The 23,803-nt window shown below is 33.8% G+C and overlaps 2 protein-coding genes across 4 annotated transcripts; both read right to left on the bottom strand.

Annotated features, from left to right (window-relative positions):
* Window positions 1-9,795: 9,795 nt before the first annotated feature.
* LOC104090439 (uncharacterized) lies at window positions 9,796-10,901 on the bottom strand. Its single transcript, XM_009595535.4, has 2 exons — window positions 10,596-10,901; window positions 9,796-10,250 (listed from the first exon to the last, which is right to left on the bottom strand). The coding sequence occupies exons 1-2, from the start codon at window positions 10,852-10,854 to the stop codon at window positions 9,985-9,987; spliced, it is 525 nt and encodes a 174-aa protein (XP_009593830.1). The 5' UTR covers window positions 10,855-10,901; the 3' UTR covers window positions 9,796-9,984.
* Window positions 10,902-16,123: 5,222 nt separating this feature from the next.
* Window positions 16,124-21,351, bottom strand: LOC104090437 (peptidyl-prolyl cis-trans isomerase CYP40). 3 transcript variants are annotated; one of them, XM_009595532.4, is made up of 8 exons: window positions 20,988-21,351; window positions 18,848-19,348; window positions 18,637-18,724; window positions 18,453-18,505; window positions 17,814-17,918; window positions 16,947-17,022; window positions 16,524-16,561; window positions 16,124-16,406 (listed from the first exon to the last, which is right to left on the bottom strand). In XM_009595532.4, exons 1-8 carry the CDS (start codon window positions 21,156-21,158, stop codon window positions 16,350-16,352), a joined length of 1,089 nt encoding a protein of 362 aa, XP_009593827.1. In that variant the 5' UTR covers window positions 21,159-21,351; the 3' UTR covers window positions 16,124-16,349. The 3 variants fall into 3 exon arrangements, with proteins under 3 accessions (XP_009593827.1, XP_009593828.1, XP_009593829.1); XM_009595533.4 differs by lacking the exon at window positions 20,988-21,351 and adding an exon at window positions 20,626-20,767; XM_009595534.4 differs by lacking the exon at window positions 20,988-21,351 and adding an exon at window positions 20,324-20,462.
* Window positions 21,352-23,803: the final 2,452 nt, after the last annotated feature.

The following is a 23,803-nucleotide window of genomic DNA, read 5'->3' on the forward strand; positions in this document are numbered from 1 at the left end:
TAACTTTGGGTCCTCAATGCATTTTTGTATTGGGCCTAATTGCCCACAGCCCACTTCTGGGCCTGCCCTTTTCCAGATATGTTATTCACATAGTCATAGCACATGTGAATGTGTATTTTAATTATTTGCTCCATTCATGTACAACTTTATACATATAATTTAATTATTTGCTCCATCCATGTATTTGTTTTAGGTACAATTTTGTACTAGCTAATAGGACATTGTCACTTGGCAATGTAGAATGTAGCCCTAGATCCATTCAGATTTGTATATAATCCAAGCATGTACTGCAAATACATATACTGAAAATACAAGGGAGAAAATCTTCAAATTATTCTTCTCATTCTTTCACCTATCAATATACTAAACGCAACTAGTTACAGAAGTAACCTACTCTATTTTAAAAAACCAGAATCATGAGCTAAAGGAATCAACCACATTACATCAATTAAGGAAAACTATTCAAAGTCATCGAAGTCCTGCGCCATGTGAGAATTGTTCGGCCCTTGATATGCATATGAAAAACAATCTCTTTACAAACTTTGCCTGTATCAAATCGTCCCTACTGGTATCGAATCAAGTTTCTCTCGTGCCAAATGATGTATATGAGCATAACAAACACACAACTAACTATAGAGTCACTACCAGATTTGCATAACAAGAACCCTTTTTTTTTTGAACACCCAACGAGCTCAGTAATTTATGCCAAACACTTTGATGTAATAATGACATCAATTAGGAGGAAAGCATGCCCTGATCTCTTCTTGTTATGTGAATCTTTCATTTGTCTTGATACTCATATTTTGACGTGTGTGATTAATATTTTGTACAAATCCCTCTAAATAGCCGCACATATGTACACCTGATACTTAAGACATGCATATCCCACATCAGATATGTCCGTACGTAGTAGAGTCTAAGTGATCAACAAGTAAACATTTATTCGCACCCGATAATTATTTGCTACCGATCAATAGTGAAGTCCAAGCTAAGTAATATATATACATACTTGCTAGTTTATGACCCCTTGAGGTATTCCTCCATTTTGCCTATGTAAATTCACATTTTGTTTCATAAAGATCTTCACCTGCAAGATTATCCCTTCTCTTCTCCGTCAACTTATATTGGGAATGATATGGCAGGTGGCAATCTAGAAGCAATTTACGCTTGTACACATACTATGACTGGAAGACTGAAGAAACAAGTTTGTGAAAGAAATTGACGACTCGGACCGGAGAAATTCTCTCCATTTACTATAATTCCCCTTTCTTTAGTCAAGGGTCTATTAAAAATAACCTCACTACCTCGATAAGATAGGAGTAAGGTTTAAGTACATAATGAATGTATTGTTGTTGTTGCTATAGTACCCATCTAAAGAAAGTCATGCCTCACAACCAAAAGTATTTTATACATATACTGCATCATGCACAACATGTGTGACGAGACTGTGTTTTCAAATCAGTATATATATGTGGACACAAAACCGAGCACTCCCACCCACTTAAAAAGCAGTTACTACTTCCAAGTTAGACAACCCGAAAACTGACGGGTAAAAAAGTAAGAAAGGAAAGAAAAGCAAAAAATTAAAGATAGAAGTTATAGAAGAGATTCGTCAAATTAATTGGTATCGATGGATTCGGTTTTGCTTTGTTTGTTTTTTCTTCCCTTTCATCCTACTTTATTGTTGTTTATTTTTCTTTACCTTCTTTTTAGATTTTAAACAAGGAAAATATCACAACAACAAAAAATGAATTCTCTAATGAAAGGGGGAAAAATCAGATTACCAATGTATCAATATATTTTACTATGTGAGTCACATAAATGCACCGTATACTAGCTAGATGTACAAGGAAAGCCATCTTTTAGAATTTGTTAGAAATATGCACATAAAGAAATCAACATTCTCTTATAGTTTAAATTAATTTCTTCATATTTATGCATGTTTAGTTTCACCAATTCAGGTATATAAAACTCAAGTATCTCTAGAATACTAAAAATTCTTACGCGATGAAAAAGTAAGGAAAATATAAAATTAAGTGTTAATAGTAAAATGGAGTAAAACTTAAAATCTAATCTATTTAGATTTGAACACTAATTAAAAATAATCTTAGAAATACTTTTATATTTTAATATTGGAAAATATATTCACGAGAAGCTAAGACAAATTTACTAGTCGAAAATAAATGTAATAAGAAAAGAGGATCCAATTGAAAAATGACACATAGACAATAACGTTCGTTTGGCTTCTCAAGCGCGTTTAGAAGGCCAAATCTCACGGACAAATATCACTTTTACCTCCCGGCTCTATATATATATATATAAAGCTTTCTTTTCTATATTATATTTCGGTTATTATTTTGAAAGCGGTGTAACCCATCATCTCAAAGCTTTCTTTTCTATATTATATTTCGGTTATTATTTTGAAAGCGGTGTAACCCATCATCTCAAAGCTTTCTTTTCGATAATGGTTTTGTTTTAAAATATAAGGTAATTAAATTTATGTGCTCTTTATCTTATAATTTTTGTGGCGAGGGTCTATCGGAAACAACCTCTCTACCTCATGGTAGGGGTAAGGTCTGCGTACACATTACCCTCCCCAGACTCAACTTGTGAGATTATAGTGGGTTGTTGTTGTTGTGCTCTTTATCTTATAAACGATTTTTATATAATTCTTTGTTTCATAATTTGGATTTGGCTGGGTTGATTTTATATTTGACATCTTGCAAACTTCTATTAATTTTCATATAATTTTTGCTTCATATTATGGATTAACTAATTTCATATTTGACTTAATTTATAAATTGTATACAGGTTGGCTGGACAATTACAGTTCATAACAGAGAATTAGTTAGACATCCGATCTAAGTCTTATTAATTAATTATTATTTTTTCTTATGTGGTATAATTGATAAATGCCACCTCAATTGCATGTTTTAAACAAATTATAAATTAGATTGTCTCCTGTAATATCGATTTCATACTAGACAAAATAGTCTTTAATTATTTTTCTAATATTTAGGAATAAACATTTAGGTATATTTTAATATTTTAGACTTTAAAATCAACTAAACTTTGTGTATTAAATTTTTTTCTTATGTGAACTATATAATATAAATATTTTTGTAATAAAAAAAATAGCTCATGAAAATATACTCCCTGAAGTTGGTGAGAGTTACTAATCAATTACTCCCTCTGTCTCATATTATGTCTCGTGTTTCTCTTTTGCACGCCCCTTAAGAAATATTTATTAGAAAAGGGATTGAACTATTCTACCCTTATTTATGTCTTAAGATATAATCTCTCTTCATTGAATATTTATTCTATTTATGTGTTATCCCCATCTTTAAGAACAATTATTAGGGTAAAAAAGAAAAAAATAATCAATTTTGTCTTGAACTTTTAAAATGACAAATAATTTGAGACAACTATTTTTAATAACCATGACTGTTAATATGAGACGGAGGGAGTAGCATTTTATTCCCCAATAAAAGCAATTACAATATATATATAATTAAGTAACTACTCAATGATTAATTATTAAGATTTTAAGGTGGTATTTCTTTAAAAACAAAATGAAAGAATTGTTTTTAGAAACCAAACTCAATTGAATAGGCCGCATATAAAAATGAGTGTATTCACAAAAATTGAAAACTATTGATGGGGAATATAGAGATGAAAATTTTCATAAAAATATTTTAAGATTTAAAAAATCAATATATATATATATATATATATATATATATATATATATATATATATATATATATATGAATTATCATCCCCTCCCCCCTCAACACAACTAATATAAAATTATTTCGAATAAATATCTCTCTTTTTGATAAATAATATTTTTATTTCTTTAAACCTGTTCATTAGTTGTATATTGCATGATATTTTTCACTTCTATGTGGAAATTTCTTCCCTTATAAGTTAGGTATTTGTAGGATTAATATTTCTCAATTTTAAGAACTTACACTTTAATTTTTATTAACTTAAATAAGTATAATTTTTAATATAATTTTAATATGATTAGTTTTTTTAAAAAAAAATAATCCACCTAGATAGGATACACGCGCAATGCATGTACTGTAAATTCACTCCATGAATCATATATAAAAGAAGAGATCCATTAATAGTATTGAGATTATTTCAAAGAAGAATATAAGAAGAATAAATAATGATGAAAATAAAAATAAAAAAAAGATATAGATGGTAGAAACAAAAAAAGAAAAGGAAAAAAATCAAATTTAGGAGGGATAATTTGAGAAATATAATTTTCTGATAATGATATTTGTCTTGAGAAAATTATTTTTTTGTTTCTATTTCTGCTTTTTGGAAGAAGCTAAAATTTGCAACTTCTTCCCAAAAGCAGAAAACTGCTTCCACTGATGCTCAAAAGCACTTCTCTATTTTAGCCAAACACCTTTAATTTACCCCCCAAAAAAAAAGTATTTTTAGCTTCCTAGAAGTTTGGCCAAACACGCTCTTAGATCAATAAGAATCTAGGCAATTGTATCACATAAAAAGAGGTTAACTTAGCTTATCTATAATTTTGAATAACTTTGAAGGAACAATTATTTTCTTATAAAATGACAAATGAAAGTAGAATTTATAAAAAGATGATAGGTGAGATAAAATAACATTGCATATTTGTGTCTTATATAATATAATATTTATAACTATAAATACTATAGAACTAATTATACTAAATTTATTGAGAAAATATTAAAATCAACTATATTGTGTCAATGTAATAATATTTATTTTCATCAGTTAAACACATATTCCATTTAGTTTAACTTTCATTGTTGTTTTTCAACAATTTGTATATATTTCATATTAATTAACGCGATTCAGTTTAAAACTAGTGTCGGTAAATCTGGAAATGCTCGAAAGTTGAAGTGTGTCAATAACTTTTTGGGGGCAACTTTAGAATGCAATTTATGCATATTCCTAACATAATTATGTCTTTAATATCTGTATCCATTTCTATACGTAAATCAAATAACACCTTAAGACTTCCATATTTCAACTCCTAAGTAAATCTGCAAATTGAATACTAGGATTAATTAAATATGGAAACACATTAAAATCAAAGACACATGACACCTATAAATATAGCAGTCATCTTCTCCAAACAATTGCAAATCTATATATATTGTCTATTAGAGTACTTAGGCAATTAGCTAGATATGAGTACTCCTCACTGTCCGTTTCCGCAGTGTACAATTCAGGGTAAGCTTTTGTTCATTTTTCACTTTGTTTTGTGTCTTGTTCTTTTTAATGTTTTCGTCTTTATTCTGAATGTAGTAATATATTTGCAATTGTTAATGTGTATATATAGGTAAGTCTTCGTGGCCAGAGCTTGTTGCAGCAGATGTCAACCAAGCAGTGAATATAATAAAGAAAGAGAACCCAAATCTTCATGTCGTACGTTTAAAAATGGGACAAAGCATTCCAGTTCCAGAGGATTGCACTCGTGTTCTGGTTTTTTATGATGACGTCACCAACAGGGTTGGTCTCGTACCTATTGTTTGCTGATATTACAACATTTGTTATGGAGTTTCGACGGTTCAGTAGTACTATTATTTGCTGCTTAAATTCAGTCTAGCTTGTACTGAAGTTTCTCTATTTTATGTCTATTTTTCCAAGCATATGCACAATTAATTCTGCTTCTTTGTATTCGGTATAAACTTAATTATGCCTGCTCCTTTTAATTGAATGGAATTTCTTTAAAGTGGTTTTCATTTTTGATCTATTGTACTCGTCAATAGTTGGATATATCATATATAGTCTACTACATCGATCTTATTGCATGCAGCAACATTGGTATGTTATCCCATTATATTTATTAGGTGCATCGGATTTAACTCATGAATATATATGACTCAGCCTAATCTTAATTAAGTTTGGAAAGGTTGAAGTAAACATATATTCATTGCCGAGTCAGTTTGGGTTTAATCCACATTAGAAAAGCTTGGGCCAATTGGACAATATATATATATATATATATATATATATATATATATATATATATATATATATATATATATATAGAGAGAGAGAGAGAGCCATGATAAATAAAACGAAAACCGTTTTTTAAATTGAATTTGGCTAATAAAACGATAAAAGAACAAATAAACAACTGAAAAATGACTTTGAATTGGCGAGTTGATTGTTTAGTTTAAATTGACCAGCAAATTTTTAAGAGTCAAGCGGTTCATTGAATCAACTCGTTAAATCAGATCAGATTGATATGGCCCAACCGGACAATTTGATACCCTAATTTTTATTAACTGTTGAGGGAAATATCTGTTTACCAAAATTAAAAAATCTTTTGTAATAAAACACAAAAAGAGGGGTGAAACAAACTAAAAGGTCTTTTAATTTATTATCATACTCATAATTATGAAAATTAAACGATATTCAATCATTCAACGCCAGTGTAGAAATTGATCAAAGATGAGTGTAAAGTAAAACCAAAATGAAGCTAATTAAATTTGTTAATATATAGTAGAGCATTCTGCATTCACCCCTCTAATTTTCCAAGATAGCGACCGACAACGTATAAGTGGCATAACCGCCAACTTCATGTTTCCATTTTTGCAGTGAATGCCATCGTACGTGCTCTCCACAAGCAAAATAGTTAGGCTGTCATTGTCTAGTACGAACTGCTATATAGTAAAGTGATGTGGCTCTCTTTTTGGCCAGTATGTAGTATTCATATTTATCTTTTTTCTGTTTTTTCTTTTGATAGGATCGGAAATTCGGGTAGTGCGGAATATAGTCAAACAACGGTATAATGACAATAACAAAGACAATGGAAGTTGATAACAACGACAATTAAAGTAGATAAATAAGACACAAATTTAACGTGGTTCGGTCAAAGTGACATACGTTCACAAGCGGAGAAAAGTAATTTACTATAACAATAAAAGTACAAAAGAGAGTACAAAATTAGAGTAAACACTCTAATTAATCCCAAATACCCTAACAGAATAACCTCACAAGATCACTCCAAAGAAAGGGTTCACACAAGTGCTTCCCAACACTAACTTCATACAAAAACACTCTTAATAAAGGAAGAAAGGAAAAAACAAGAATTGAAGACAAGTCTTGTTGGTGTGTCTAAAATGAACTAATTGCCTTCCCTTTTATAAGCAAAAAAGTCTTGGCATCTTATGTGTAAAAGAAGAGATACAACTTGTGCAAATGATGTCCACCACATAATGCAATATTTTTGGGTCCCAAAGAATATTACCAACAAAATATACACTTCGCAAAGATGCTTATGCTTATGTGAGATCAACTCCATTAGCCAAAATATTGGCCATAATTACAAATCTCCACCTTGGCATAATTTTGGCTGATATAGTAAATTTGCTCCACCTTCTCCGCAAAAGCCCCAATGGGCATATGTCAAAATTTAATGCCATCAAAATCAGACAAGTTGTTTGATACCGAAATTGTAGTAGGGCCTATAACAGTGGAGCCCAATAAAGTATACAACGAACCAGATCTGTGTGCTTTCATGATCACAAGAGCATCTTGAAAAAAATTTAAAACTCCACCTTCACTAGTGAATTTGCACCCGAGGGATTCTAAAGTGCCCAAAGATATGAGTTTTTTCTTCAACTCAGGAACATATCTAACATCGGTGAGAGTTCTCACCACATCATCATGCATTCAGACCCGAATTATACCTTTGCCAATAACGTTACAAGTAACATTGTTACCCAGTTGGACAACTCCACCTGCAACTGAATCATATGTAGAAAATAAGTCCCTGCTATGACACATATGATATGAACAACCGGAATCTAAAATCCACTCATTGTCTAATCTAAAACTAGTTTCAGTTGCTAAAAATATAATTCCCTCGATCTCATCAGTTGTTATACTAGCTTCGGCGGTGTCAGTATTTTTGTGCTCATTTTTTTTTTCTTTATGCTTTTTTTTATTTTTCAGTTTATATCATTCAGAGATATTATGACCTTTCTTATGACAATAGCGACACTCTAAATTATTGGATCTGGGATTGGAGTCGGATTTGCCCCTAACAAACAAGCCAACTCCCGCTTGAGTTCCACTAGCTTCCCCAGTAATATCACTATCTATCTGTTCTTTTGATTTTAAGATAGATTTAATATCCTTATAAGAGATATTATCCTTTGTATAAAGCATAGTATCTCTTATATATTTAAAAGATGGGGATAGAGAACAAAGCAGTAACACGGCTTGATCCTCATCTTTAATATCAGCATCTATATTACTCAAATCCATATGAATGGAATCAAAGGTGTCAAGATGAGAGAGAATAGAGGTACCTTCACCCATACGAATTGTATAAAATTTCTGCTTCAGGTAAAGTCTATTTTCCACGGTCCTCTTCATATATAAGGTTTTCAATTTTTTCCACATGCATTTGGCTGTGGTTTCTATAGAAACTTCACGTAAAACCACATTTGAGAGATTTAAAATGATACCTGTTTTTGCCCTTTTATCTATGACGGCAAACTCCTCATCCGTCATTTTATCCGGCTTCTTCTCATTTCTTTGCAATGCCAAGTCTAAGTCATCCTGAATTAGGATAACTTCCATCTTTAATTGCCACATTTTGAAGTTTGCACTTCGGTTAAATTTCTCAACATAGGTCTTTATTAGAGTCATTTTGGCTAGTGAAACTAACCCGGTTAGATCCGGCTCTGATACCAATTTGTTAGGATCGGGAACTCGCGTAGTGCGGAATATAGTCAAACAACGGTATAATGGAAATAACAAAGACAATGGAAGTTGATAACAACGACAATTAAAGTAGATAAAGAAGACACAAATTTAACGTGGTTCGGTCAAAGTGACCTACGTCCACAAGCGGAGAGGAGCAATTTACTATAACAATAAGAGTACAAAAGAGAGTACAAAATTAGAGTAAACACTCTAATTAATCCCAAATACCCTAAGAGAATAACCTCACAAGATCACTCCAAAGAAAGGGTTCACACAAGTGCTTCCCAACACTAACTCTCATACAAAACACTCTTAATAAAGGAAGAAAGGAAGAAACAAGAATTGAAGACAAGTCTTGTTGGTGTGTCTAAAATGAACTAATTGCCTTTCCTTTTATAAGCAAAAAAGTATTGGCCTCTTAGGTGTAAAAGAAGTGATACAACTTGTGCAAATGATGTCCACCACATAATGCAATATTTTTGGGTCCCAAAGAATATTGCCAACAAAGTCTACACTTTGCAAAGATGCTTATGCTTATGTGAGATGGACTGCATTAGCCAAAATATTGGCCATAATTACATCTTTGGATAATTTTTCCTCCTAATTTTCCATTTATCTCTTCTTAAGAAGTCTAAATGCTGTCTAAACAAATTACTCAATTCAGGTGGCAAACATTCACTCAAGTGAAAGATGAAAAGACTTGACCTGTATTTACGTAAAAGAATGTAAAGAAATTTTTCGAATCTTGTAATCTTACACTGAAGTGTATATAACATACAAAAGCAAAACTATCCAAGAGAATATCCTACTATCACATAAAAAGAGAAAGAAGAAAACATCAGCTACTATATATATAGTCTTATCGAGGAGAAAGCTATAGTGCCTCGATCTATTTTGGTGCAATGGAAAGACAGCACTAGGATAAGCTACATTAATTTCTGGGGCGTCTCTGCTAGAAGGTGACAATTATATTCGATTGTTGTTTAAACAAATTTTGTCACTCAAATGCCAAGTTCAAATATATGGAAGACTTTAATTTGCCAACAATGCAAATATCGGAGCATGTAATAGCTACAGATATATCTTATTATAGCGCCTCTTTAATCAAAACTCAATCACAATAAAATTAAAAATGAAATTCCAAAATCTACAAAGTGTAACAGACGTTAGTTTATTCCAAACAAAATGACAGTACTGTATTTGGTCGGCATTCTCCTACAAGTTTGAAGCAAAAGCCTGCAAGATGTAATCGCCAACTTAGAAATTAGGCCAACGTTTGAGTGGCATCACAACAAACTTCATTGTTCCATTGTTGCAATGGATTCCCTCATGCTCTCCACAGGCAAAATAATAAGGCTGCATTTTCTTCAACACGAACTCAAATCCTTCACCTGCACCCTTGGTTGGATCTGCTATCCTTTTACCCCTTCGGAAGTCGCACTTGATGAAGCTCCAATAGTTTGGTAATAAGTATACACTGTGTGGAAACCCGCCATTTGGATTTGGCGGATCATACTTGAAAACTGTATCATACAGTTAGAGGCGAAATCAAAATTTAAAGTTAACCAGCAAATAATACATGCACCATATTTTGGTTTACAAATATGAGTTTAATTTCAATATATTAAAAATATAAAATAATTTGAGGTCACATAAAAGAAAAAGACAAGTAATCGTCTATAGAAAATGGGATTAATAACCTGTAAAATAAGTTATATTATATACTTTCTACAACAGATTCAGATAGTACACTTATATAAATGTATATATAAGTTAAATTCTATATATGTGTGTGCGCGTGCATATAATTATAAGTGATGAGTTATGTAAAAAGAGAAATTTTAATTTTTAAATAAAATAAGACGTACCTAATGTGTCATTGACAAAGAAAGGGCCATTCTTGCGAGCCCAATCCATGTAGTCGAAGCCGTAATGCCAATTTTCGGAACCACCAACAATGAATTTATTTGAGGTTTGAGTAGCATTTGGGTGATTATTACCATAGGGGCAATTGGTTTTATTCCAGTTTCCCGGACCCCAAGTGTAGTTAAAGTTGGCCAAACAAATGCCAAACATGAAATAGAACACTACAAGTAACAAAATTGCTTCTGCATTTGCCAAAGCCATTTTCCTTTAAAAAAATAGTTCTTTGCTTTGCCAACGAAGAGAATAGAAATGGAATTGATGGTGTTGATGAGAGAGCCAAATGAATGGGCTAAATATATAGGAGGGCAACTAGGCAAGTACAAAACTATGACTAATTAGGAAATGAGAGAGACGAAAATGAGTCAATTTTTTCATGAAGTTGGTTGGTGAGACAGGAATATTAGTGCAAAATGCGCTTCATTGTCATTTTCAACATTCTCGTATTTTATATGAGAGACTTGGTAATTAACTATATCTGCAGCCCACCACCAAAACGCCATTTTCGCTAATAAACGTTAAGAATTTTTAAAATGGTTACTGACATAAACCGAGGACCCTTTAGACTAATTAGCATATTTAATGGTCGGTTCTACACTTGAGATATTCCAAGAGTTCATATCTTTCTCTATTAAACATGTTTTATAGGTGGCTAGAAGAGAACCCAGTTTCGTATTCGAAGTTTCCACGTTAGGGTTCTAGTAAGGGTAGCAAGTGGGTCGGTCCATATCCGGGTCCGGGACCGGTCCATGACCGCGGGTTAAGTGGGCTAAGTGGGTCGGGACCAGTAGAATCGCTAGAGGTGGGCTTGGACAGGTCTCGTGGGACGGATCATGAGTAGGAGCCGTTAGGACCGGGACCGGACCAGTCCCTTGGTGGGCCAAACGGGCCCAACGGTAATTTTTTTTTTAAAAATAGTCGTTTGGCTATTTAAAAAAAGAGTTGTTGGGCTTTAAAAAATAGTCGTTGGCTATTTAGAAAATAATCATTTGTAAAACTTGTGGTATAGAATAAGCTTTTAAATATTTTGGATTGCGGGGGGACGAAAACTTTGACTAGACACATAAAACAATACCCTAAAGATAGAGTCAGATATGAACGTCTGAAAGCTTTGGCCGAGGGAAAAAGTGTACCTAGTCCTAGTCAGACTGACCCTAGTACCGGTTCAAATCAATTTCAACCGAGAATTAACACTGTTACCGGTGGTATTTTATATTATGAACCAAAAAAAATCGGGAAGAATTGGCAAAAAATGGTAATTGTTATGTGCTTACCCTATAGTTTTCCTTCTGACCTTTCGTTTGTGCATTATATTAGAAAATTTTTTAATCCTACTTATAAATGTTTTCCTCGCACAACCGTAAAGAGCGATATTTTTAAATATAAGCATGAATATGAACAATATTTGCGCTATTTATTTACTCATATAAATTGCCGTGTTGCTATTACAACTGATATTGGTAGAAGTGGCAACGACTGTGATTACCTTACTGTTACCAGTCATTGGATTGATAAGGATTGGATAATGCAAAAGCGCATAATTGCTTATAGAATAATTGCTTCACGTCACACATGGCAGTATATTGCTAGCATAGTTACGGATATTTGCAGATATTTTTGCATTAGTGATAAAATAATGTCGGTTTCAATGGATAATGCTACTAATAACACAAATGCTATAGACTTGATTACCACTACACTAAATCCAGCATTTAGTAATATTTTTCATATTAGATGTATTTGTCATATTTACCATTTAATTGTGGGTGATGGTATGAGAATTTTAAATATTCAAATTGAAAAGGTTAAAATGGCTCTTAACTGGCTTTTTCATTCAAACTGTAGAAGTAAACTTAGAGAATATTTTAAAAGATGCGATGAATGTGGCATACAAGAAAAAAAGGTTCCTAAACCTTGTCCAACTAGATAGAATTACATATATGAAAGTTTGATTGTTGCATATGAATATAGAAACCCCATAAACTCAACGTTTAATGCACATGTAAGTGATGATGATGAGTACCTTACGAATGGGGATTGGTCTAATATTAAAATGCTTGTTGATTTTTTAGAAAAAATTCATATTGCTACAAATGAATTTTCTGGGCAATATTATCCTACTATTTCTAATTGTTTAGTTTATATTGCAGAACTTGCAAATCTTTTTGCTCATTTTTCAAAGGGTGTGGAAATTTATAAACTTGCTATTGATTCTATGAGAAAAAAGTTTTAAAAATATTTTTTTCCCTATTCCCCATATTTATGATGTTGGTGCTTTGTTAAATCCTTGTATGAAATTAGGAGGTCCTTAATTTTAATATGAAACAGTTTATAATGGTTTAGCAGTTGAAGATGATGAGTTGCCTAAACTTCCGGAAGCAATAGTCTCAATTAAAATAAATGCTCAAACAATTTATAATGCTTATCAAGTTGCATTAAATAATGCTAGACCAAATGTTCCAACTCCTTCTTCTTCTGATTCTCAATCATCTAAAAGAACTGCGGAAGTAAGAGCATTTAGGGCTTGGGCAGGGTTTAGGGGTTCTTTTGGTTATAGTATTAATGATTTTTCATAACTAAATGAGCTTAAGTTTATTTGTCGCAGCAAATTGAGGAAGTGAATCCCGACAGCTCCTTTAATATTTTGCAATGGTGGAAAGAAAAAGAAAAATACTTCCCGATCCTTTCAAGGATGGCCCGGGATATTTTAACTATTCAAGCTTCAACAGTGGCATCGGAGAGCGCTTTCAGTCAAGCAAGACTTCAACTCGGTGATTATAGAGCGTCTATGAGCGAGAGCTTAGAAAAATCGGTACTTTTTAGAGATTGGATCCGTTCGGAAAGAAGAAATTTTAGACTTGGTGAATCACAACCAGAATAAGATGAAGCTTACGAAGAAATGCTAGCTGAACTTGTTGAGGATGCTGCTTCGTCCGACGATGGAAGCGACGATGACCAAGTTACTTTTCCGCCACCACCAACGGAACTTCCTCCGAACCTTGAAGGATTTATGAAGTTTGTAAGAGATACCATGTAACTTGTATGATCAAAAATTAGTATGTATTATGTAACTTGTATTTTGGCACATCTTGATTAGTTTCTTTTTCTTTTCAATAGTGGTATTAGCACATTGTTGTGCTCATTCCATAGGGGGGAGGAAGACTAAGAAAGATATTGTCATTTTTTTTAATGTTATAATAAAATTACAAGGCATTGCTTTGAATATCTTTTTACAATATTTTTGTCTTTAAATTTGAATTAAAAAATTTAGGTCACAATTCTATAATAAATTTACAAGGCATTGCCTTAGATATTTTTTTAACATCTTTTTGTCTATAATTTCTATTAAATTTATTTTTTTTAAATCACTATTTAGCCGTTGAGCCCACTTAGCCCATTTTATCCCGCGGGCCCGGCCCGTTTAGCCCGAGACCATGAGTTCGTGTGTCCGGTCCCGAGCCGGTTTCTACAAACAGGCCGTTTAGCCCGGGACCGTTAAGCCCGTTTATTTAGGGACTGGCTCAAAACTGTGGCCCACGAGTCCGGCCCACTTGGCCCGTTTAGGGACCGGACCAGCCCACGTACCACCCCTAGGTTCGAGTCTCTCAATAAGCAGTGGCGGTTTAGTTCATGGTCCACTAAAACACTCACTTAATAGTGTTAATTATAACTTATAAGGGGTATTGGATTAATTTCTCTTGTATCTCCCTGCGTAATTGATGACTATATTCCTTCTTGGAGCAATAAAGATGGAATTTGAGATAAATTAATGATGTCTATTTATTCTATAGTGACAAATATGTTGAGAAACAAATTTGTTTTACTAAAGTGATAGATAAAAAGCACAGAGAGCGTATCAATGTAACATCAACATTAAAGCAGAAAATTAGAATATTCCAACTTGCAACTCAGCCTTTAAATATATAATTTGCTCATTACGTTGTAAATCAACCGTAAATTAGTGCCCATTTCTCGTTGCAAATTGACATTCTAGATTGAACTTGTTGCAGGGTTTAAGCTTCTTCATCTGCTTTTTAGTTTTTAAATTTTTCTTTTTAAAGATAAATATGTCAACAATTTGACTTTGAAGTTTTCCGCTACAATTTGTAAGGCCTTTAGAAGTCAAAGCAACTGTAACTTATTTTTGGTTTAGTGGGATGTTTATCGAGAAAAACTGATAATCCATCATTTGGTGCGAAAATAGCTGTGAAATAATGCTTTTGGAACTGAATACAGAAGTCGGCTGGGAAAATGGGCATAACAATGATTTAATTTTTATCGACAATAAACTTTTCCTTGGTGTAATAATGACATCAAATTAGGAGGAACAGTCTCAAACAGATAAACTTTTTCTTTCTTTTCTCTGTTTCTTAAGGGAAATTTTGTCCGAGGACAAGGGAAAGCAAATTTCTAAAGCACCTACGAGGAAATAATCGACAACCTCTCAATTAAAGAACAAGCGTATTCTTTATTCTTAGCAGATAGTACAGCTCTTGATCCAAATAATTTCTTGGTTTAATATCTTTAACATCCAATTTTAAAATAAGTCCAAACAAATTGCATTTCCCTGTTTTCTTCAGCAGCAGCGTATTGGAACTTTATCTTTGACTGAACCAACAAGCAGTTCTGCCGAAATAGGACCTCATTGTTTTTTCCACAAAAAGGTGGGTACAACAACTGCACTCTATACTGAAGCATTTGTTTTTTTTCCTTTTACTCTCTTTTGTGCGCAGAAGAAACCTGTACAAGCGGGAAAAAGGACTCTCATTCTTGGTTTTGTTAGACGCTTTTGTTTCTATCCCTAAAAGGCTGATCATACAAATTTTTTGAACCAAAACACTAGTGCTAATAGCTAGTTCTAAGACACAACTCACCAGCTATTCTTTTTCCTACCCTTTAAACTGCTATAGATATAGCTCCCATTTGCCCATATATTTTGGCTTCATTTTTCCAAAAAACAAATTGAAAAAATTATTTGTTTATAAAATATGATAATATTTTGGGGGAAAAAAATTAAAAATTTTCAAGTTCCTAAAAACTGATTTAGGGTTAGTTTTTGGATAAAAATATTTTTTCCATTCACAAAACTTCAACTTTTCTTCAAATAAAATGCATGTCCAAACACAACTTCAACTTTCAAAAATTATTTTTCTAACAACTTCAAAAACTCTTTTTTTAAATTTCAATCAAATCTATGTTCAAATGCTAGCATAGTCTCAAGAAAATTGAACATCTCAACAGGAAAAGAGGACAGGCTTAGAACTTGTAAGACCAACAGACGACATGGCCCTCCTCATTTTTTTCTCTTCTCCTTTTGCGTGTCAAAAGAAATATAGAGATAAAATAACATTATGTATTGTGAGCCGAGATTTTCAACAGCCGATAAAGCAAAGGTCAAACGCCCTCACCATTTGCAGTTAAGTTACATACCAGTTACCTCATCTTATGTTAGGGAAATATATGACAACAGAGATTGGATAGGTGATGCTCATAATTATTTCTTATTAACAGCTGATTAGTAACAACCACAAAACCCCTTCCGCTAATTGGTTGAAGGTAACCAAGAATAGCCTGAGCAGTTCATATAAAATCAGTTCAGTGCATAGATCAGGACCAATGTATCTAAACAAGGCATAAACTATCCCGTTTCAGAAAAGCATAAGCAACTCCCAGAATGATAAGTATTAATTGAACCGCAACTATTTTTGGAACATTCTGGCATATGCTTTTTTCTCCTTGTCACGTCTATCAGCAATCTATCAGAAGGAAAAAGAAAGAAACGAAAATAAGTGTATGACAAATATGCTCCTACTGCCCGAGGAAAAAACTAATGTTGGTATGTGTTTAACAACAGCTGAGTCCCATATGCTAACCTTCTTTTTAGCAGCAGCAAGCTGATTTTTTATTCCTCCTGAAAATTCATGTCGAAATAAGTCAAACTATAGAAAAAATGACCTACAAGTGTAATTAAGCAATTACTACTGTTTATCCCCATCCAGCTATCACTACTGTTCTCATGGAGCTAATCACGCCACCTATGATATAATTAAACAATTCTTACAACATTAAAGTAAACACGTCCTTACATTCACCTAAGGGTATCACATCACAGTTTAACATTTTTTGATAATTATTGTTCCAGTCGGTGTTACTTCCAGTTTGGTAACAAAAACATGTCCAAACCTACTAGCTCTTATCACAGTTTAAAGTGAATACTCCGATGTAAAGGAAGAAAAAAAAGGTTAACAGATTAACCAGAAAATGAATACAAAACAAACTATGGAAATCTCACTAACCATCGTTTGGCTCCAGTTCCAACGCTTTCATAAAACTTTCAACTGCAGCATCTATGTCATTAAGAGCCATGTGAGCCTGATTGGTCAAGTAAGACATACATTATTGAAGAGGACAGAGGAGCCATTGTAAGGAGTGACAGAAAGCTGTGAGTAAACATGGGTGACCAACCACTGTAGCCATAATGACATATAAAAGCTAAAAAGCAGCTACGACAATTGCGATTAAACAGCAGATACATGCAACTTAACACTAACCATACCTTGACCAACCCCCCCCCCCCCCCCCAAAACACCCCAAAACAAAAGAAATGTTGCCTTTTTAACCGTCGATGAACATGTCGAATAGCTCACATTTTCAACAAGCTTTTATAGCAAAATAATCTCCAGAATAAGCACCAGAAACCACAAGAATGACACATCCCTGCACCTTCTGAAACTTTTGAGAGAAAAAATTTGCAACACTAGCTGCTTACAGTGGTACTTACAGGTTTAACCAAATAATGAACACCCTAATCAGTGCCAAGAGAACTAAGATATCCATGCCCTACCACACTATTAATCTAGAGAACCATCAGTTGGAAAAATTAATCACCGGCAAGTGCCAAAATAAGGTGCGTTCAACTTTGTAGACCACTAACAACTCCTTTATCAAGAAAAGCAGAAACCACTCAAGTTAGATTGTAAAGCTGTTAGGTATATATATCTATTACTTCCATACTTGGGTAGTGCTTGCTCAGCACTAGAGCGAAAAGGCTTGCAATCTAATTTATATCAACCAGTCCAACACCCAAAATAACAAACAGGTTATTGGATAGTTAAGATGATCAAAGCTGCTGCAGAAACCAAAAACCCTTGATAGATACTAACCTGCCCCTGACGAAATAGAGCTTTCGCATTGTTTTCTCCGTCCCTCATTGCAAAGTCAGCATCTAGGAGTGCTCCCTTCAGATCTCCCAGCTTTAGTTTACAAGCCTGGTTATACATGACAAATATCAATTATGTGGTTTGGTTGGTTAATCGGCAAACTAATATGAAGTTAGAAAGCTTGACAACTGGATTCATGAAGCAATGGTTGAAGTTCAACTCAAGTGATGAAATTAGAAACATGTGGTCTCAATTAAAGACAAACATGCATTAAGCAATGAAGCAATTATAAGACGTGAAAACAAAGTGGAACTAAGATAAAGAGGAAAGCGCAATTAAAAGGAATTGATATATTTATCATAATAATGGACTTTATTTTGCTCTGTCCCTCTACCATCCTGAAATGATCTTGACATAGTAAAACTATATTACCGTCATTTGTAACAAAAATCAGAATAATGGACTTTATTTTGCTTAGTCCCCCCTCATCTCTGAAATGATCTTGATGTAGTTAAAATTTACTACCGCCATTTGTAACAAAAATCAGAGTAGGGGATTGTTACCAACAAGGAAAACCCTAATTATTGCCTACAATGTAACTTCAGTAGAGCAACAACCAAAAGCAGTAGAGTGGGGACTCACCGAACTGTTGGTAAATATCTGTGATTTCATCTTTCTCAAATATGCGCTCCTGTCTGCAAGAAACAAGCAGACACTAGCAAAGTTACAAGTCATATGGCAACAGTTTCTACAGCATATCCCTATTTCACAAGCAGATATATATGTTTCAGAGCCAATCAAGTTACGAAGATTTTGCAATGCCAACCTTCATCTATCTCTTCTTTCTCCCAGCAGATATCCAAATAGCGCAAAGCTTTTCGATACTTCCTAAGAGCCATCTTGTAATCTTGTTTCTACAGGAAGAAGCTTGGCATACATTAGAAAGATAGCTAAAAAAAATATAGTCAAATGTCAATGAGAAAAAGAAGCAAGGGTGTGCAACAGTTAATCGCATGATGTTGTTGTAAAATTAATACCTTAAAATTTTCATTACCAAATGCCTTAATAGCCTCAAGGGCGGTGACCCACCAAGAGATATCATCAGTATTGTTGTCAAGATCAGCAGGCCAATCAGGATATAGATCTCCGTCTTTGAAAAAATTTGCAATACCATCATCAGCCCCCTCAGGAATTTCTCCGCAATCCGCTATACTGACATCTACCATTGGGAAATCATTATCACCAGTAGTCACATGTTCCATAGAACGAACAACCCCCATTCCTTTGATTACTTTCCCAAAAACTACATGTTTTCCATCCAGATGGGATGTTCGAGTAGTTGTGATGAAAAACTGAGATCCATTGGTGTTAGCCCCAGCATTAGCCATAGATAACATTCCTTTTCTTTCATGCTTCAATTCTAAATTTTCATCTTCAAATTTTAGCCCATAGATAGATTCTCCCCCAGTACCATCGCCAGCAGAAATATCACCACCTTGTACCATGAAGCTCTTAATCACACGATGAAAACGAACTCCCTGAAAGGTTTGTAAAGTGTTAATCATGAATTCAACGATAGGTGAAGCATTTATCTAAATCTTCCCTTTCAATATACTCAAAGATAAGGAGCAAAAAACCAGTTGCCAAAGACAAACTTCAATATCATATACCAAGCCTCTTTGACCATATACAAGCAATCAGCAGCATATCTAAATCCAACTTGACTATCTACTACACAGTAAATGTACTTGACAAAAAGGGATTTCTAGAGTACAAAAACCAAGAGCTTAAGAGCATCCGCTGTCAAAATTCAAAAACCTTGCAAAAGTGATCTTCTCGAGGGAATCAAGTGAATTAAATAAAGTTCCTTAATTCACCAGTGCAGAGCAATTAGCAGACAGTTAATTTCCAAATCTGTGAGAAGCCAGCGATAAATAGCACTCAAATAATATTTCATCATTTTCTAGCAGGAAGGGAAAACATTTTCATCCTCCCCAGCAATGAAGCAAACATTCATAAGTTCTTGACATAAAACAAAATTCTCATTTCTTTCTAGTTGAGAAGCAAATAGTAATAGTCAGACGAAATCTCATCCTGCAGAATGGAAGCAGATATTTGTAGACACTTATGCTGCAATTAATTTTGAAACCAAAAAAAAGTTCTAATTTGTTAGGAGTGCAAGAGAAGTCAAAAAGTTGTATTGAGATCTACAATGGACAATATCCATATAGAACCACTAGATGAGGTCTTAGAATAAATGGCTATTAAATTTATCAAAATAGAACACCTAATTCAAAAGTACAAAATAGCTTGCAATCCGCTTGGAGGAGCAAATGTAGGGACGCTAAAGTAGAGGTAGAAAGACCCAATTTTTCTACAAGAGAATTAATAGAACCATACTAACCAATGAAAGAAAAGAAATTCAGTCACAATTTCTTAATCTATTCAGCCCCTTTAAAACCTTTCAGAACAATACACAAGCTTCACACGACATAAATCACAATAGACTTTACCGCATAACTCAGTCTTTATACAGTGTATACTTCCGATAAGCAAGAAAAGACTGATCAAATAGAAGTCCCATGAATTAAAAGCTTTCATTCCTGCTGAAATTCATATGGTTATATCCAATTTCATTTCCATTGGCAGTTCACAGCACCAAGAATCTTGAAAAGGTTCACCGGCAATTTCTTAGTCTATTCAGCAGTTTTACTCAGATCAAGAAACAAGCTTTACACAACACAAACAACAACAACAACAACAAACCAGTAAAATCGCACAAGTGGGGTCCAGGGAGGCTAGTGTATATGCAAACCTTAGCCTGCACGAGAGAATAAAGAAGTTGTTTCTGATAGAAACTCGGCTTTACACAACACAAAACGCCACAAAATTCAAACTTTGATAGAATATATACTTGTTACAAGAAAAACAAGAGCGACCCAATAATTAAAAGTTGTTATCAGTTCAGAACTCCAAAAGGGTATATGTAATTTCATATCCATTAGTGACCAGGGATCTGGAAACATGCGTGCAAAGAAAGAATAAATAAACAAATAAATAAATAATATATATATATATATATATATATATATATATATATATATATATATATATATATATATATATATATATATAGAGAGAGAGAGAGAGAGAGAGAGAGAGAAAAGGGAGGAGCACCTTGTAATGGAGGGGAACACCAGTGTTAGGACCAATACCCTTTTCACCAGTACAAAGAGCCCTAAAATTCTCAGCAGTTTTAGGTACGACATCATTGTAAAGCTCCACAACTATTCTTCCTTCGAGCTCTCCTCCTATGCTTATGTCCAAATAACACCGTGGCCTTCCCATCTCCTTCTACTACTTCTCCTTGTTTCTGTCACCCTCTGTGTAAGGAAAAAGCAGTTATGAGAGAGGAAGATGACAAACCCTAGTTGAGGGTGGAGACTTCTACTACTGTTTAAGTAGTGCCCGCTATATATATATATATATATATATCGAACTCCTTGAAGTTGTCGACAGCATTCAAAAACGCCTCCCAACTGTCTTCTCCGTTACCCATTAAATAGAAGGAAAAATGGAAAATGCTTGTGGTTTTCGATGAAATAAATAAATAAGTGAGTCAGAAAAAAAGTGATTCAACCCGCTTTATTTTATACAACAGTAGTTGATTTGATATAAAAAAAAATTGCAAATATTAGAAGTTTCCGAAAAACTTACCCTACAACTAAAACTAAAATGGGATGACACTTTTAAAGTTGTAGAATAAAAAAATCAAAGGGAATGAATGCTAGTATTTAATTTTTTTAAAATACACGAAAATAAAAAGATTGTCATATAAAATATAAAATGAAACCAACGTATTAATATTTTAAAAGATATTTTTGAGACGAGTTTTAGGGCGAGATATAGTAAAAATTCATTGAGACAATCTGGAGAACGAAAAAATCGCGGGGCATAAGCCCATTGCTAAAAGCATATTCTTAGGGTATTGATGGTTTTTTATTGAGAAATTTTCATAAACCACTATTGTTTAGTGGCTATTAACTTCTTATAGCTAATATATGCATAATTATTTCATATACCTACTATTTAGTTGTTACGCGACTGTATTAGTTGTATTCGCATGAATACAGTAGCAGAATTCGTCTAAAAATAGGGGAGTCCAGTTGTGCGACTATATTCGCTATATTCGTGCTACTATATTCATGAATACAGTAGCGGAATTTCGCCTAAAAATAGGGGACTCCAGCTATTTAATAACGGAAAGAGGAACAATTAGCATGTATCACTCCTAATTTAACTCAACAAAATCAATTCTACATAAAACTTATTGTTGTCACGACCCAATTTCCCCTCCATATGACGTCGTGACGGCACCTAGTGTCTACGACGAAGTAAGCCTAACATTTGCGGAATAATTAAATGAAAACATAAATTTAACAACTAACTGTAGCAATAACAACATAACTGGGTACCATGCCGCTTGGCATGTACAATAACCAATTATTCAAAAATATACAAAAAATTCCAAAATCCGGAACATCGTGAATCACAAACTACAGAAGAAAAATTTAGTGTTTATATACATCAGAGTCTATCAAAAGAAAAATACATAAGATAATGGACATTGGGAAGAGTAGAAGGGGACTCCGAGGTCTGCGGACGCGGCAGATATATCTTGAAGTCTCCAAAGCTATCTCGGCTCACTGACAGTGCACCTGATAAGGAGCACCTGGATCTGCACACGAAAAATATATGCAGAGAGTAGCATGAGTACACCACAATCGGTACCTAGTAAGTGTCAAGCCTAACCTCGGTCGAGTAGTGACGAGGCCATGTCAGGGCCCTATTTGTATATATATAATAAAACAAGATAGAATAAAATACCGCAGTAAAATAAAGACTGAAATTTAACAAGAATGAAATCATAGAAGACAGCAACTTAGTACACAGAGACAACAACAGGGGATCTCCCGAGATACAGTCTCGTAGTCCCAAACGTAAATGTGCAGTACAAGGGGATCTCTCGGAATACCGTTCCGTAGTCCCAAAGTAAATATACAGTATAAGGGGATCTCCCGGAATATCGTTCTGTAGTTCTAAAGTAAATATACAGTACATGGGGATCTCCTGAAATACCGTTCCGCAGTCCCAAAGTAGATATGCAGCCAAATAATAGAATTTAATAGTTACGGCACGAAATTCTACGGCTCAACCTAAGTACCAGTTAAGAAAAGACATGTAAATTCACTAAACATGCTGCACGTAGTTCAAGTAAACAGTTAAGGCAAGTAGGCATGCTATTCTAATCTAGTCGGATACTACACATGTTGATGGAACTCAAATAAGGAGGAAATCAAGTTATTACTTAGTAGAAAAATCGGGTTTTTTTACACAATTAGCCCGTATACGTACTCGTCACCTCACGTACACGGCGCTCATATATCAAAAGTAGTACAAATCCTACTAGAATTTCCCCCACGCAAAGTTAAGCAAGCCACTTACCTCGAATCAAGCTCAATCAATCGGTAACAATACCTTTTTCATGAATATCCAACTCTGAATGGCCCAAATCTATCCAAAAATAATTACATATCATAAATACAACTATAATAGACTAATCTAATTAATAAAATCAAGATTTTAATAAAAATTTCGAAATCCGTCCTTAAAAAGTCAACCCGGGCTCACGTCTCGGAATCGGATAAAAGTCATAAAATACGAACACTCATTCACTCACGAGTCTAACCATACAAGAATCACTCGAATCCGACCTCAAATCGCCTTCCAAAACTTAAAATTATGGCCTATGAGGTTTCTATCAATTTCCCCCAAATTTCCAACTCAAATCCCAAATTAGAAGATAAAAATAACGATATATTCATGAAATACAACCCAATCTAAGTTTGAACCACTTTCCCCAACAATTTCCTTGAGGAAGCCTCGAAAAATCGTCTCTCACCGAACTCTCAAACTCCCAAAATCGAAATGGG

This window comes from Nicotiana tomentosiformis, chromosome 1 (genome assembly GCF_000390325.3).
Source record: "Nicotiana tomentosiformis chromosome 1, ASM39032v3, whole genome shotgun sequence".
NCBI lineage: Eukaryota > Viridiplantae > Streptophyta > Magnoliopsida > Solanales > Solanaceae > Nicotiana > Nicotiana tomentosiformis.

Excerpts from the sequence above, each read along its gene's own strand:
- LOC104090439 (XM_009595535.4), bottom strand. The coding sequence starts at position 10,854 with ATGGCTTTGGCAAATGCAGAAGCAATTTTGTTACTTGTAGTGTTCTAT. Across the intron at positions 10,251-10,595 it reads CTTTGTCAATGACACATTAG|TTTTCAAGTATGATCCGCCA; the intron begins GTACGTCTTATT and ends TGTATGATACAG.
- LOC104090437 (XM_009595532.4), bottom strand. The coding sequence starts at position 21,158 with ATGGGAAGGCCACGGTGTTATTTGGACATAAGCATAGGAGGAGAGCTC. Across the intron at positions 17,919-18,452 it reads AGATATTTACCAACAGTTCG|GCTTGTAAACTAAAGCTGGG; the intron begins GTGAGTCCCCAC and ends ATGTATAACCAG. Across the intron at positions 16,407-16,523 it reads TTGCTGCTGCTAAAAAGAAG|ATTGCTGATAGACGTGACAA; the intron begins GTTAGCATATGG and ends TCCTTCTGATAG.